This window comes from Lipotes vexillifer, unplaced genomic scaffold (assembly GCF_000442215.2).
Source record: "Lipotes vexillifer unplaced genomic scaffold, Lipotes_vexillifer_v1.1 scaffold1406, whole genome shotgun sequence".
NCBI lineage: Eukaryota > Metazoa > Chordata > Mammalia > Artiodactyla > Lipotidae > Lipotes > Lipotes vexillifer.
This window is the reverse complement of record NW_006798568.1, coordinates 645091-661698: the sequence shown is the minus strand read 5'-3', so window position 1 is coordinate 661698 and position 16608 is coordinate 645091. Positions and strand designations below refer to the sequence as shown.

The following is a 16608-nucleotide window of genomic DNA, read 5'->3' as shown; positions in this document are numbered from 1 at the left end:
ATTATTGGTAAAATGGGGGCTTTAGAGGAGCAAACTCACAACTACTCAAAAATGTTAGAGTAGACTATCAGTAAATACGGTAATGTTATTAATACCCTCCCTATACATTATTTCAGCAAAATCTGCTCTGGTATCAAATTGCTAATACAAATTTTCCTCTTGATTTTCATCATACAGCTGGGGACGACTTTGCTGGGGAGAAAAAGACAAGGTTCTAGAAACTTCCACTTAAGAATAAATCACTTTAAAAAAAAGAACTTTCAGATTTAAAAAATAACCTAGAGATTATCAATACACAGAACACAGCACAGTATGAGAAATTTCACCATATGATTATATTTACCAAGGCTCCCTCCCCTAACCATCCCATCGATGTACAACAGTTTATGTTTTATACCAAATATAAGCTGACTCATCTTTTTCTTTCTTGATAAACCAACTCTTATTTTTAGTTTTTATTAACATAGTAGTAGGTGCAAGGAGTACAGAAGAGGTTCCAATGCAGGAAAAGCTGGAAACACAGGCACTCTCTCCAGTTCCTCTAGGGGCGTTTCTCGAACTCTCAGCTCTGTGCACAAGTTGCTGCTTCTTGATTTATCAAGTTTAGACATTACAAACTTAACTGGCTTTGCAAACAAAGGATTTAACTTTGTTTTTCCACTTTACATTTTCTCCCAGCGTCCTCTCAATACCCCAAATTTCTATTACTTTAGTTTTTTTGAGTTTCTTTTAAACTTTAAATACCCACGGTTAATCATTTATCCACCTTCAACTCTCTTAATTTCCTACTATGCAAATTAGGATATTAGCACTCTAACATTCTTTCATGATACAAGTTACATGGTTCATTTTACATGTTATACTTTTATAAACATTAACTGCAATTCTCTTAGTTTTACTAACGTTATTAGAAAAAGTCCATACACATAAAAGGGTGTGGCTGTGAGCATACACACCATCCAGCTTAGTAAATACTATATGTTACTAATAACTTTTAATGACCTTCTTAATTTTATCCCTCTCCTTCCCACTACAAGTATAATCACTAAATTTTTATTTACTATTACTGATTTTATAATATTTTTAATACATGTTTGTACTGCTAAATGCTAAACTGTTAAAATTTATGTCTTAAAATTTATATGAATAGCTTTATACTATATATTAAGACATTTTAATATTTATTTTTGAGGGACATCTACTTATTCATGAAGAGTATGTATGAAGTTCATTCATTTCTACTACTTTATAGTACTACCTAGTATGAATAAACTACAATTAATTTATTCTACTGCTGATGGTTATGTGGGATTTTCCTGAATTTCACCATTAGCACTAATGCTACTAGGATTTTTACGCCCCCTGGTATAAATGTTTTATATAGTTTCATTATCCTTTAATGGGTTAAAAATGTCTTCCAAGAGTTTCTATCATGAATGAATGTTGAAATGATACCTAAAGATCTTTTGGCATTTCTTAAGATGGCTATATGACTTTTCTCTTAATCTGTTAATATGATGAATTATATTCATTTTCTAATGTTAAACATTTCCCTGGAATGAACCCAAACTATTTATAAATTGGATTATTTGATTACTTTTTGCTTAGTTAGTTTGCATCTATGTGTACCAAAAAGAGTGGCTTATCAGGACTTCCCTGGTGGTGCAGGGGTTGAGAATCCACCTGCCAATGCAGCGAACATGGGTTCAATCGCTGGTGCATGAAGATCCCACATGCCGCAGAGCGACTAAGCCCGTGTGCCACAACTACTGAGCCTGTGCTCTAGAGCCCACGAGCCACAACTACTGAGCCCACGTGCCTGGAGCCCATGCTCTGCAACAAGAGAAGCCACTGCAATGAGGAGCCAGTGCACGGCAAGGAAGAGTAGCCCCCGCTCGCAGCAACTAGAGACAAAGCCTGCATGCAGCAATGAAGACCCGGTGCAACCAAAAATAAATTTATAAAAAGAAAAAAAGAATGGCTTATCATTTTTCCTTTCTCATACTGTCCTTTCACAAAAATAAGACATGCTTCATAGAGTAATTTTTGAGTGTTCTTTCTTCTTCTGGTCTCTGGAATCACATGAGTGAGATCTGTTTCTTGAAAGCTTCTTGGAATTAACCTGTAATGCTATCAGGGCCTGCTGTTCTTTCTGTTTTAAATTAATGGTTTATCTTTTTATTTTCCTACTGGTTAATTTTTCATAGTTATAGGACTATTCAGCTGTGTTCTTTTTTATTAATTAATTAGTTTATTTATTTTTGCCTGCATTGGGTCTTCGTTGCTGTGCGCAGGCTTTCTCTAGTTGCGGCGAGCAGGGGCTACTTTTCGTTGAGGTGCGCGGGCTTCTCATTGTGGTGGCTTCTCCTGTTGTGGAGCACCAGCTCTAGGTGTGCAGGCTCAGTAGCTGTGGCTCGCGGGCTCTAGAGTGCAGGCTCCGTAATTGTGGCGCACGGGGTTAGTCTTGATAGGTATATACTTATTGCCATTTTGTTAATTGTTTTCTGACTTTTTTTAGTAGTTCCTCTCTTTTGCTCTCTTCCTCTGTAGTTCAATGACTTTCTTTAGTGGTATGTTTATATTCCTTGCTCTTTATCTTATGTGTATTTACTATAGGCTTTTGCTTAGTGGTTACTATGAATCTTATGTATAACAACTTCCCAGAGAAAGAGTAGAGAGAGAAAGGGGTAGGAATCTTATTTGAAGAAATAATGGGTGAAAACTTCCCATATCTTGTGAAGGAAACGGACCAGGGCTCGAACCCGTGTCCCCTGCACTGGCAGGCAGATTCTTAACCACTGTGCCACCAGGGAAGTCCCTGTGTTACTTCTTGAGATAGTTTTAGTGAATTATATTTTTCCAGAAATATATCCATTTTGCTTAAATTTTAAATTTCTTATTGATTGCATTCTATGATCTTTTGAATTTCTGCTCTTTCTGTACTATCATTCCCTATTTATTCCTAAGATTGTTGATTTTCCAACAGAGATTTGTCAGTATAACTAGTCTTTTCTAATTACATTGAGAATCAAATTTGGCTTTGTTTGTCCTCTCTTTTCTTATAATATACACACTGGAACTTATTTCAGTGATGATTTATTGGTGGTTAATGTACTATTTTTGTTTATCTGAAATATACTCTTGTTAATGAAATAAAACTTTACACAGGAGAATTGGGAAAAAATCATCCACTACCTTTTGGCTTCCATTGTTGCTGATGACAAATATGCTCTTAGCCCAGACATCATTTCGAACAGGTAATCTGTCTTTTCTATCTGGTTGCTTTAAAGGTCTTCTCTTTGCCTTTGGTATTCTGTAGTTCATTGTGATGTGTCTAGATGTTGACTTTGTATTTATTCTGGTTGGCGGTCAGTGAATTTCCTCAATCTATTGATTCATGCTTTGACCAGTTCTAGAAAAATCTCAGCTACTACATCTCTATTGCTTGTCTAATATTCTGTGTATTCTCTCTTCCAGGAAGTGTGAGTAAAAGAGTTAGACATCATTCGAACTTCTTACTCTGTGTCTCTTAATCTCTTTTGTATTCTGCATCTCCTTTCAACTATGTGCTGCCTTCTAAGTGAGTTCTTCCAATGTCATTTGCATTTCACTAATCCTCTCTTCAATTAGTTCTTTAACCCCTGCTGAGTTGTATCTTTTATTTTTCATTTCCATAAGTTTCTGACCCTTTTTCAAACTCCGTTGATCATTTCTGATAGTCTCAAAACTGAGAACTTGCTCATTTTTTTCAATGTTAATCTTTTATTTCCTGAATACATGTCTTCTTCTTCTTTTTTTTTTGGCTGTGCCACATGCAGGATCTTAGTTCCCTGACCAGGGATCAAACCCATGCCCTGTGCAGTGGAAGCTCGGCGTCCTAACCACTGGACCACCAGGGAAGTCCCAATAAATGTCTTCTAATATCTGACATTTCATATGGGTCTGTATCTGTGGTTTGCTCTTTCTGTTGGCCCTTATGCATGATGGTGTGTTTGTTTTATTGTAAACTCAAATTTAACTGAATTTAATCTGTTGGACCCCTGAGGAGATTAGAATAAGAGCACCTTATTCTCTTCTACCCAGAGAAGATCTGGATTTGCTTCTACTCGGTGCTAAGAAGAGCTGCCTGTAACCATATCAGTTTCCTGGCCTGGAAATTCCTTAACCATAGGGGTAGTATAAAATTACACCATAACCCTTGCGAGAACAGACCTATGTTTACCGATTCCCAGAGGATCCTTTTCTATTTTCTTCGCCCTATTCAGAGCAAGGTCTGATGGGTCATCTCATAGGCTCCCTGTGCAGGCTGCAGATTTTTCCCAGCCCACCCATTCACTAAGGGTGTAACCTCTTAAAAGCATCTCCTAGTTTGTCCTGAAAGGGTTAATCACAAAGTTCTAGAGTTCTGGTACTTTGATTTACCCCTACAGCAGCACAGGCTTTTATGTTTCCCACCGCTTTCCATCCTGGTTTCAGCTACTCTATTTCCCTGCCTCTTGCTTTCTTGGGAGATCAGCAATAGATTTCAAGTTACATATTTGTGAACATGTTTCAGCATCTGTTTTACAAGATGGATTTTCAAAATGTCTAGTCAACCACGCTCCCCAGAGCCAACAGCCCTTTTATTTATTTAAAATTATTTTTCCTATTAGTTATACTAATTCAATTATTCCTAGAAATGTAGATCCAGTTATTTTAATTCAACTGTTCACTGTATCTTTGGCTATGAAGAAACAATAGCACATAATATAAATTTAACAAGGTATCAGTTATAAAAGGAGAGATTTACTACACCACTCCCCTGTTCTTGGAGGATCAATGGTTTCCATCTTTTGGAGTGAGGTGCCTTGAGTACTAGGACCTACCATACCAGCCCAGAACAAACATACACATGACTTTGGTTGAATCTAGTTAGATAAACACTAGATATGCTTGCTGAACAAACACACAAGAAAAAGACTTCAAGATAAAGGTAACCGAGTCCTACTATATTCAAAACATCCTCAACACATTTTGTAGGTATGATAAATATCTGCCTTTTAAATATGTAACTATATGGTGTTATAGTATAGCATGCAAATGGTAGGAGTCAATAAATGATAACTGCAGTAAATGTTTACACACAGCACATTGGTTAGTCAAGTAAAAATGCCTCCATATCCACAATCTGTTCAGACCACCTGCAGTTTAGATATAATCTTTTTAAAAAAACCAAGTCTATCGCATACTCTAACCAACTCCCTTTTCAGTGAATATATTAACCACTTTTCTTTAGCCAAATGAAAGAGAAGACCTCATGCTATTGAATGGTGTTTTCTGAATGGCTGAAAGCAGTTAAAACTAAATTCAATCCAAAATTTGGAAAGAGAAGTAAAAACTGGCAGTTCCAAGTTTTACAGCAGTCTAAGAAGGAAAGGCTATCTCCAGCATGAAGTCAAATCAGGATGGCAGCCTAGATGAACTCAGAAAAACTCCCAGCCCCCAATGCAAACTTCAAAGTCACTTTCTCATTTTGGCTGCTAGGTTAAGAATTCTTAGATAAACAAAGATATTATTTTTCTAATAAAAGTTTAAAGCATTTTTTCAATCCTCATGAATTATTCACCATTTTCGGATTATTTGCCTATTACGGTCATTCATAGTCAATTATAATAAAGTAGTTCATTATAACCTAGGATTAAATGACTCAATAATATTTGTATCCAGAATTAAGAATAAGTTATGGGCATTCATTTGAAACTCCCTGAAACACTAGCCACCTCCAGAAAACCACATAACACATACTTGGGGAGTGGGCATGGGGGCAGATAGAATGTGTAGTCGGGGGTCGGGGAGAGGACACGGAATCAGACCTAAGGAGAAAGTATAGGATGAGGCAGTAAACATAAATCAGAGAAAAAAAAATGAAAAAGTTACAGGCTTTCCTTACTATGATTAAGAGTTACTAACAAAGTATCACATGGGAAATAGTATAATGGTTAATATTCCTCATTAAAAAAAAAAGTAGACAGCTAGAATTTTAATACTGATTCTGTCACTAACTGTTACCTCCAACAAGTTACTCAATTATACATGATTGTTTCTTTATCTAAAAAAAGACGAAGAGAAGGTAAATCAGAGAGATATTGCAAGAACTGAAAGAAATAATGTAAATAATATGTTTAATAAAGTTCTTGACGTATAAAGTGTTTATATGTCAAGAGAAGAACATATATCGTATATCAACGCATATATGTGGAATCTAGAAAAATGGTACAGATGAACCTATTTGTAGGGTAGGAATAGAGACGTAGATGTAGAGAACAGACATGTGGACACGGCGGGGAAGGGGAGGGTGGGATGAACTGGGAGATTAGGTTTGACATAAATACACTACCATGTGTAAAATAGATAGCTAATGGAAACCTGCTGTACAGCACAGGGAGCTCAGCTCAGTGCTCTGTGATGACCTAGATCGGTGGGACGGGGGGAGGGTGGGAGGGAGGTCCAAGAGGGAGGGGATATATGTTATACATATAGCTGATTCACTTCACTGTTTGTCAGATAAAAAAACTAACACAACAGAAACTAACACAACACTGTAAACCAATTTTACTCCAATTAAAAAAATAAAGTAAAATAAAACAAAATAAAGAATAATAGTATTTGTTAGTTTCACTAGTATGAGTACTTTGATGATGACATGATTTAAATCACAATATAATTTCTGGAGAGACATTTAAATCACAATATATTTTACTTGGGGAAAACTGTAACTGGGTTTTAAATAGTTAATTCTCAACCCATAACTAATTGCAAAACTAAGGCAAAATAGAGCAGTATCTCAGTCTCCAAATTTAGTTTTTGAAATAGCTATTATAACACACAAGATAATTGAGATCAGCATTACCTTATCAAGTACTCCATATGGATTTTCTGCATTAAAATGAAGAGGAGCATAGAGTCTGAATCGCTCTCTGAACTCTGCCTGCTTCTCCTGATCAAGGAAGAAAAAAAACTGAAAGTGAATCTCAAATAGCTTCAATTAGCCTTATAAAACCCTTCTTTAAAAAAAAAAACCAGAACAACAGAAAACCACAAAGCTTGCTAGCTAGCTTACATCAAACAAAATACATTTTTTCCTTATAAGAGTGACTTCCGCATTTTGGAGAGGTGAGATTTCATGTCTGACAGTTGCTGCAATCTTTTTGGTAGTTTTCCATCTTTCAGGTAATTCCTACAAAAACAAAGGTGCAAATGGGAAGTTATTTCAATACCTAAAACAAATCTACTCCACAGGATTAAATTTTTCTAATCTCTTTCCACTAACTCATGACATCCTTTCATTCTTGTCTAAGAGAAAGAGTTTACTCCCAAAAAGAGTAAAGGGACTAAAACACCTAGAGCCAGGCTGAATCCCACTGGCACCTTTGGAGTCACATCTTCCAAGCGTAAACCAGAGCTGTCCTCTGGTATAAGATCTACCTCAGCATAAATGAAAACCTTTTCAAAATAAACAGAAATTTCCAAATTGTTTTACTATTGAGGGAATAACATTAAAGTGCTCTGAAAATGACTTTGCTGATCTAACAGCTAGAAGTGGAGCCATGTTTAGCAATTTAGCAAGCGAAAAAAAGACGCTCTGAATCTGGTGGGCAGAGATGAAAATGTGAATCAATCTTATCCTTCGTTTTCCTCTGGCTCCCAAAGCTGTGTTTTTACTTGGTTTGGATGGAGAATTTGAACATTTGGGTTAATTTTAAATGACTAGGGTTTTTGAAGTAAGATGAGGCAAAGGGAAGGGATGGTTAATTCCTACTTGATGGAGGACAAAAGCAGCCATGAATTGTTCAGGTAGCAACTCAACTCTGCTGTCCCTGACTACAATGCAACTAGGACAACAGCAAATTACTTTCTTTGAAGAGCCCTTGTGCTTAACTGCTGTTGAAAAGCATTCCTTGTGTCCAGACTAAGAAAGCATTGTTTCTCTGTGTCATCTCCCAGGACACTGAAATTGTTTTGTCACACAAAACCACCCATGGTGACGGGACTCTACTTGTGTTGCTGAAGCACAAAAATAGGTTCCAAAGACTATTTTGTAACCCTGATAAATATCTGATGAATGATTTGGTAACTGCCAATTATGAACAGTGCGTTGTGCTAAGTATAAATTGTACCTGAGTGGTGGAGGAGGGCTACAAAGATAAAACACATTCTTGAGATTTAAACTGCTGTATCATCTGTCAGAGTGAATGAGAGGTACACAAAATAACTATTCTACATGACAGAATGTGTTAACTTTGATCAGGAGGTCTATATGTTATGGAATTAAAATGCTTGGGAGGCAACGTGGTGTCACAATGGCAATACCCGACCAGGCCAGGAACTAAAAGACTTGAGCTCTAAAGCACCTTGTTTTTCATCTTGCTCTTCCATCCATCTTCTCATCAAAACTCTGCATCCTCATCTGTCCAGAGTGTCACTTTACATTTCCAATTGACCCCATGGAACCTAAATGTCACAGGGAGTCCCTTCGGGGCCATGGGAGAGAAGACGTGAAGAGGTCACATCAGTGGGTCCAGGCTCCTTAACCTTAACCTTCTGCAATGACACTAGACCTGCTGTTACCTGCTTTATATTTGGGGATTCCAAAGAATCTTCCACTGGATAAAAATAAACTTTCATTGAAAACCAAAAGATCAGATGACCTCCAAAGTTGAACTAATACTGATCCACTCAAGGAACGAACACTGCATCAGAGGCGCAAAACAATGACTGGATTTCCACAGGCAGAGATGAGGGTGAGACCCTTCAACATCCCGTGAGGTAAGATTTCCAATGCAGGATGGGGTGAGAGTGTGGGCTCTACAGAAATTGTCTCTTGTCTCTACAGACAAGATTCTGAGGCTAGAGACAGTCAATGAAGGTTTCTTAACAGGGAAGGGACTTGATAAAATCTATAGATCAGAAGTGTAATTTAGCTTCAGAGCACACTATAGATAGGGTGTGAGGACAAAGCCATGCCTAGGGGCTTTTTTAGCATCAAACCAAGCACAGGCAAGTTTTGGGAAATGTTATGACTGCTAATGACTATGAAGGAGAAACAGCAACTCTCACAAATTGCTTAAATTAAAACAAAATTGGGACACTGTTATCCTCCACGAGCAGCCTGAACTGCCTGTAAATCTTATTTTTCCCCCTGACCAGCCTGAATTACCAACATTGAGACACACACAGAGCTAAGAGTGTGTCTCACTTCTGAAATATTGAAAAGCCTAATATTTTCAATACTGCAAAAACCTTAGTGAGCCAAACTTTTATTTTTATAGAAAAAAGGCAGAATAGCACATTTGCTTTTATTCATCTTGGAAACACAAAGAGTCCATTAGCAAAGCATATAAACTAAGAAACACATAAAAGATGTTTAAATCTTCCACCTGACCACAGCACTGAAACTGAATACATACACCTCCATTTTCATAAACAACTAAGACAACAGTCAGAACTAAGTGACCTGATCAAACATGTCTGCGTCGTTACACTCTCCTAATTAGCTTACTGTTGAACAATGTAAATAAGGTGTCATATGTATCAGGAACATTTGTTAAAGACCTAAAAACAGACAAGAGAAATGAATGGAATCTAGCTTTAGTGAAGTGGGAGCCAAAGTTTTATAATACAAATTCTGGAGGCCATGGCCATAATCTCCCATCAATTACTTGTGTTATGACTGGTTTCTCTATATGACATAAAATTTTAAGGTTCAAGGTCTGACTCAAGGAATATCCCAATCTTCCTAAAAAGAGACATTTATAGTGTGTTCTACTGTTAACTATTTCAACTCTCACTCTTGTTATGTATCTATCCACATCATCTCTCACTCCATGTCTAACTGGATTTTCAGTTCTAAAGCCAGTTTTATACTTACACAGAATCTAATAATTCATATATAGTAATTCTTTGTAGTCAAGAGAGCATCTATAAATACATTGTTGCACTTCATCCTCACAAAACAAAATGAGGAATATAAAATGGAGCAGCTGCTGTGAAAAACATTTTGGTGGTTCCTCAAAAAGTTAAACTTGGAATTACCATACGACCCAGCAATTCCGCTCCTAGGTGTTTTCCAAAAAGATCTGAAAACAGGTACTCAAAACACTTGTGCACTCATGTCCACAGCAGCATTATTCACAATGGTCAGAAGATGAAAAAAGCCCCAATATTCTTCAATGGGTGAAAGGCTAAACAAACTGTATATGTGTGTATGTGTGTATATACACACATACATACATACACACACACACACACACACACACAAACACACACACACACAATGGAACATTATTCAGCCATAAAAAGGAATGCAGTAGTGATATATGCTACAACGTTAATGAACCTCAAAATCGTCATGCCAGGTGAGAAAAGCCAGATACAAAAGGTCACATATTGTATAATTCCACTTGCATGAAGTATCTACAGTAAGTAAACCCGTAAAGACAGGAAAGGATCAGCAGTAGCCCCGGACTGGTGGCAGGTAGTAGGGAAGGAGTGGGGAATGACAACTAATGGCTATGGAGTCTCTTTGGGGGTGAGGAAAATGTTCTGAAACTAGAGACAGGCAGTGATTACACAACCTCCTGAATGTACTAAATGCCACACACTTTGAAATGGTTACTTTTACGTTATGTGAACTGTGAATTTTACCTCAATTTTTTAAAAAATGGGGCACTGGAGACAATATATACAAATTTAAAAAGTGAGGGATCTTGAGGGATATTTTACCGAAGAAGACATGCTCTGAGGCAAGCAGATGAGATGGACTAGCAGAAAACAAATCTAAGTTTGAGTTCCATGCTCTAATCACTGAACTAGACAGAATTCAATAAAAGCTCTTTAGTTAATGTGTCCACCGATCACACTGCACGGTTAAACCTAAGCTCACCCTGGAAGCTGGTGGATGACATAAACATACAAACTATCTACAGAAACTCAATATGGGCATGGGAATAGAGCCTCAACTGTGAGATTTTTATTCGTGATTTCAGTTATAACTACAAAGACTTTGTACATCGTTTGGCACACAGCAGCCACCAAGTCATTCCAGAACACGGAAAGAGGAGGATGACACAGAAATCCTGTTTAGGAAAGTGACTTCTCCAGCCAAACTGGGCTTTACTTATTCTTTCTTAACATGTCCATGATATGTTTCCAAAGACTAGGACACTTCTCAACTGACAGGCAATTTAAATGAAAGAGAGCTGGAATTTGTTTCACATGTGAAAGTGATGATATAAGTGGAACCCAAAAAAGTAACTTAGAAGCTCTCTATTACCTGAATACCTTCTAACGTGAAGGCAGTGGAGTACAGTCAGGCAGAGCGAGGACGTGGGCATGAAACACCCCTAGGTTCATGTGGGCTGGCTTTCCTACTTGTGTGACCTTGAGAAAATTACTAGGTCCCTTTAAGCTTCAGATTCCTAAGCTGTACAATGAAAACATTAATATCTACAGTATAGGGTGTTTATGAGGGTGTCATAAGACAGTGCATGTGAAGAACAGGAGATGCTCAGTTTATGGTAATCATGGTTATTTTAGCACCTCACTGACCTCTAGCTGAGCATAGATCTGCTCAGGCATCTTCTGGCCATATGTTTCCAGTAGTGTGATGGTTTCTTTTAGTGGTTCAAAGAGTTCATCAGTAGCTCTCTGTCGGCTTCTTACAGCCAGAAGATGCCCCATAATGTCAACTAAACCATCGTGATCGCCTTCACTTAATTCTCTCTGAAGTCCAGCATCTGTCTCCTTTATAAACTCTTGTAGCTCATTCAGACTATAAAAACATGTATACACACATACAAACACAAATTAAGCTCATTAAAACATTCAGAAGTATAACTTCTGACTGAATCTAATTTTCACTATTTACCTAATTAAACATTACTTGCTATCTCTCTTATAGAACTGGCAGTTTTAATGCTCTTAAAATTAATATCTCAATTTTAAGAAGGAGTCAGGTGTTAAAAGTTATAATTCCAAATACCAAAGACTACCTGTCAATGACAAATCTCAAAAGATGCTCCTGAAACATCCAGCTCCATTTCCTGATAATGTTTAGCAAGCTCACTTTGAAAGGCTTCATGTCCACCTTGAACCAACCGTCAAACACTCTGAAGTCATCAAACTTGCTCATCTGAACATACAAAGCCTCATAAATGTCAATCTATAATTAGAAAAAAAAATAGTCACTGTATAACAACTCAATCAAAAGCTAGTAACTACATAAATGCAGAGGGTTTGCCTTGCCTGTTCTTTGAATTTTTCGAGTGTTGGTGGTTGTCCGGGAATGTCTTCATTTGCGTGAGGCCCTGTCTCCTCAGATGACACAGTATGGCCATACAGGAGGAAGCGCTTCATAAACTCGGTCCGGTCATCCACCCAGAGGTAAGCGTATGTGTCCAGGGTGTTTCTGAAGTCCAAGACTTTGTTGATGACGTCTGCCACTCTCTTCATGATCTCCTGCCTGACCTCCACCAGGCCCAGCATATTGTCCATATCATTCTAAATGAGGGGAGAACCAAGCATTTATTAAAGCCAACCCTGCTCTATCAATTATGTGCAACCTAACATTATCCAAGGCCATTCTTCAAAAGAATAGTTGGTAAAATAAAAAAACTGTGTTGCTTTTCCCACTTCTCCTTTCCTTGCGCTCCCCATTACCCCAATTTATTTTGAATCATTAATATAAAAGCTAATTTTATAATTAATCATAACTGTAATTAATATATATGTATATGTATGGGCGTTCAGAATTCAAATGACTGGGTAGTTGAGTAAGCACATTTTTTTTGAATCCTGGGAAATTGCAACCCTCTATATCCTTCTCTGTCTTTTCATCGGAAATATTGCTTCTTAATATTTTCTCTTTTGCATTTATATATCTAGGAATGAGGCATTTTCTTTCATGTGGCTTTATACTATTTTAAAGAGCTGTTCTAAAATTCCTGATTTTCCTGGCTGCCTCAGGATCCGCTCACAGTATCTTGCTTTTACGTTAAATACAAACAAAATTAATCATACATGATGTAAATACAGCAAAAAACAGTGGACATTAGAATGGAGAACACTAGAACTCAAAATTGAAGTATATTCAGATTAAAAGCTTTGCAATTAGCTTGGCATTTATTTGTAACTCTAAAGAGATGTGTGAAATTGGTTAACATATATGTAAATATGTTGAATTTTTTTAGAGTAATGTTTCCTGTTCAGTGCTGATTTCTTTGGATTCTGTTCTCTGCATTCAGTATTCAGTAATACTACCAATAAACGTAGTTATACTCTCTTAATCTATTAATGTGTATATAATTCACAATAAATGTAATACCCATTTACAAAGAACATACCTGGTAATTTGCTGTTTCCAGATGTGCTGCTACTCGCTTCATCTGGGCAGACATTCTGAAACTACTGCACAGCATTTCTTCCACCAGATCATAGAAGCCATCCCCAGCCTCTCTTTCTAAAGAAGGTTTAAACAGAATCTTCGGAGGCATTAAGATCATCTGTGCTTGAAAAAACGGTGCAGATTTCAGTTGTTTCTCTGTGTTCATCAGGAAGAACTCTAAGTCATGCATTATTGCTTGAAAAAAGCCTTCCACCACGATGTCATCAATGAATTCTACATAAATCTTCCAAGCATCCAGAGAAGGAGTGGCTCTGAACAGCTTCCTATTTTCCTACAAACAGACAAGTATTAATAAACCAGTATAGACAATAGTGAGTATAAAAACAAAAGCTGTCCATTTAAATGGCTTGTTGAAGGGGCTACACTTGGGGGCACAGCATAGAAACATTCAAATGCTTAGTTGTAGAATCTTAAGCTAGATGGCAATGATCTAAGCAGAATTTTGTAACATTTAGTTCACTTATAAGATACATTCAAAAGTCATTCTTTAAAGATGCTACCAGAAAACTACTAGAGCTAATCAATGAATTTGGTAAAGTAGCAGGATACAAAATTAATGCATAGAAATCTCTGGCATTCCTATACACTAATGATGAAAAAGCTGAAAGTGAAATCAAGAAAACACTCCCATTTACCAGTGCAACAAAAAGAATAAAATATCTAGGAATAAATCTACCTAAGGAGACAAAAGACCCCTATGCAGAAAATTATAAAACACTGATGAAAGAAATTAAAGATGATACAAATAGTTGGAGAGAGATACCATGTTCTTGGATTGGAAGAATCAACATTGTGAAAATGACTCTACTACCCAAAGCAATCTACAGATTCAGTGCAATCCCTATCAAACTACCACCGGCATTTTTCACAGAACTAGAACAAAAATTTTCACAAATTGTACGGAAACACAAAAGACCCCGAATAGCCAAAGCAATCTTGAGAACGAAAAACGGAGCTGGAGGAATCAGGCTCCCTGACTTCAGACTATACTACAAAGCTACAGTAATCAAGACAGTATGGTACTGGCACAAAAACAGAAATATAGATCAATGGAACAGGATAGAAAGCCCAGAGATAAACCCACGCACATATGGTCACCTTATCTTTGATAAAGGAGGCAGGAATGTACAGTGGAGAAAGGACAATCTCTTCAATAAGTGGTGCTGGGAAAACTGGACAGGTACATGTAAAAGTATGAGATTAGATCACTCCCTAACACCATACACAAAAATAAGCTCAAAATGGATTAAATACCTACATGTAAGGCCAGAAACTATCAAACTCTTAGAGGAAAACACAGGCAGAGCACTCTATGACATGAATCACAGCAAGACCCTTTTTGACCCACCTCCTAGAGAAATGGAAATAAAAACAAAAATAAACAAATGGGACCTAATGAAACTTCAAGCTTTTGCACAGCAAAGGAAACCATAAACAAGACCAAAAGACAACCCTCAGAATGGGAGAAAATATTTGCAAATGAAGCAACTGACAAAAGATTAACCTCCAAAATTTATAAGCAGCTCATGCAGCTCAATAACAAAAAGACAAATGACCCAATCCAAAAATGGGCAGAAGACCTAAACAGACATTTCTCCAAAGAAGATATATAGATTGCCAACAAACACATGAAAGAATGCTCAACATCATTAATCATTAGAGAAATGCAAATCAAAACTACAGTGAGAAATCATCTCACACCGGTCAGAATGGCCATCATCAAAAAATCTAGAAACAATAAATGCTGGAGAGGGTGTGGAGAAAAGGCAACACTCTTGCACTGCTGGTGGGAATGTGAATTGGTACAGCCACTATGGAGAACAGTATGGAGGTTCCTTAAAAAACTACAAATAGCACTACCATATGACCCAGCAATCCCACTACTGGGCATATACCCTGAGAAAACCATAATTCAAAAACAGTCATGTACCAAAATGTTCATTTCAGCTCTATTTACAATAGCCCAGAGATGGAAACAATGTAAGTGTCCATCATCGGATGAATGGATAAAGAAGATGTGGCACATATATACAATGGAATATTACTCAGCCATAAAAAGAAACGAAATTGAGCTATTTGTAATGAGGTGGATAGACCTAGAGTCTGTCATACAGAGTGAAGTAAGTCAGAAAGAGAAAGACAAATAACGTATGCTAACACATATATATGGAATTTAAGGAAAAAAATGTCATGAAGAACCTAGGGGTAAGACAGGAATAAAGACACAGACCTACTAGAGAATGGACTTGAGGATATGGGGAGGGGGAAGGGTAAGGTGTGACAAAGCGAGAGAGGCATGGACATACATTCACTACCAAACGTAAGGTAGATAGCTAGTGGGAAGCAGCCGCATAGCACAGGGAGATCAGCGTGGTGCTTTGTGACCTCCTGGAGGGGTGGGAGGGAGGGAGACGCAAGAGGGAAGAGATATGGGAACATATGTATATGTATAACTGATTCACTTTGTTATAAAGCAGAAACTAACACACCATTGTAAAGCAGTTATACTCCAATAAAGATGTAAAAAAAAAAAAGTCATTCTTTAAAGGTGAAATCATTAAGAAGATTGCTATCTTCAAATATTATGCAGACAAGAAATACACTAGTTCCCAATGCATCCTAGATGTATGGGGCCTGGGCTCTGGTTCTGGCCCTGTCCCTGACTCTCTGTGGCTTTGGACCTTGCCTGCCCTGGCCTCACCTTAAATGAGGTTTCCCAAAGTGGCCCTCCCGAGAACGCTGTTCTGGGATATCTAAAGATCACCAAGTCAGCAAAGAGCTATGTGTTTTAGGATATTCTTGGAGACTCACAGTGTACCTATTATGTTAAAGTCCATTTAACCTGGTTTAACCAATTGTCTCCAAACACAAAGATATTTTGTGCCAATCACCTATGAGCAGCTTGTGGAAAAACGGTAACTTGGCTTGGGAAACACTGGCCTGGTGAAGTCCAGGCCCCCTTTGTGCTTCAACAATATGAAAGTCTTTGACCTCAGCATCTCCCTAGCTTGTGGGTGAAGTAATGGATGGGCCAGTGGGCATGACAGGGCCAGACATGGACATGGTTAAGGACTGCTAGAGGTTGGGCACAGTGTGGCAGGCCTAGGGACAGCGATTTGAAAAGGTCAGGTAAGCAGCAAGGTTGATTCCAGAAGTACCTTCTGAGG

The 16608-nt window shown here is 37.6% G+C and overlaps 1 protein-coding gene across 1 annotated transcript in view; it reads right to left on the bottom strand.

Moving 5' to 3' along the window:
* LOC103072649 (dynein heavy chain 11, axonemal-like) overlaps positions 1-16608 on the bottom strand; it is a gene marked incomplete at its 3' end in the record, with an annotated part of 92516 nt that overhangs the window by 19398 nt on the left and 56510 nt on the right. Inside the window, exons 15-20 of the mRNA XM_007470604.1 lie at positions 13380-13712; positions 12283-12537; positions 12030-12199; positions 11587-11809; positions 7100-7216; positions 6890-6976 (exon numbers count right to left, since the gene is read on the bottom strand). Of these exons, the coding sequence (XP_007470666.1) occupies positions 6890-6976; positions 7100-7216; positions 11587-11809; positions 12030-12199; positions 12283-12537; positions 13380-13712 (1185 nt within the window). The remainder of the gene's footprint in view (positions 1-6889; positions 6977-7099; positions 7217-11586; positions 11810-12029; positions 12200-12282; positions 12538-13379; positions 13713-16608) is intronic.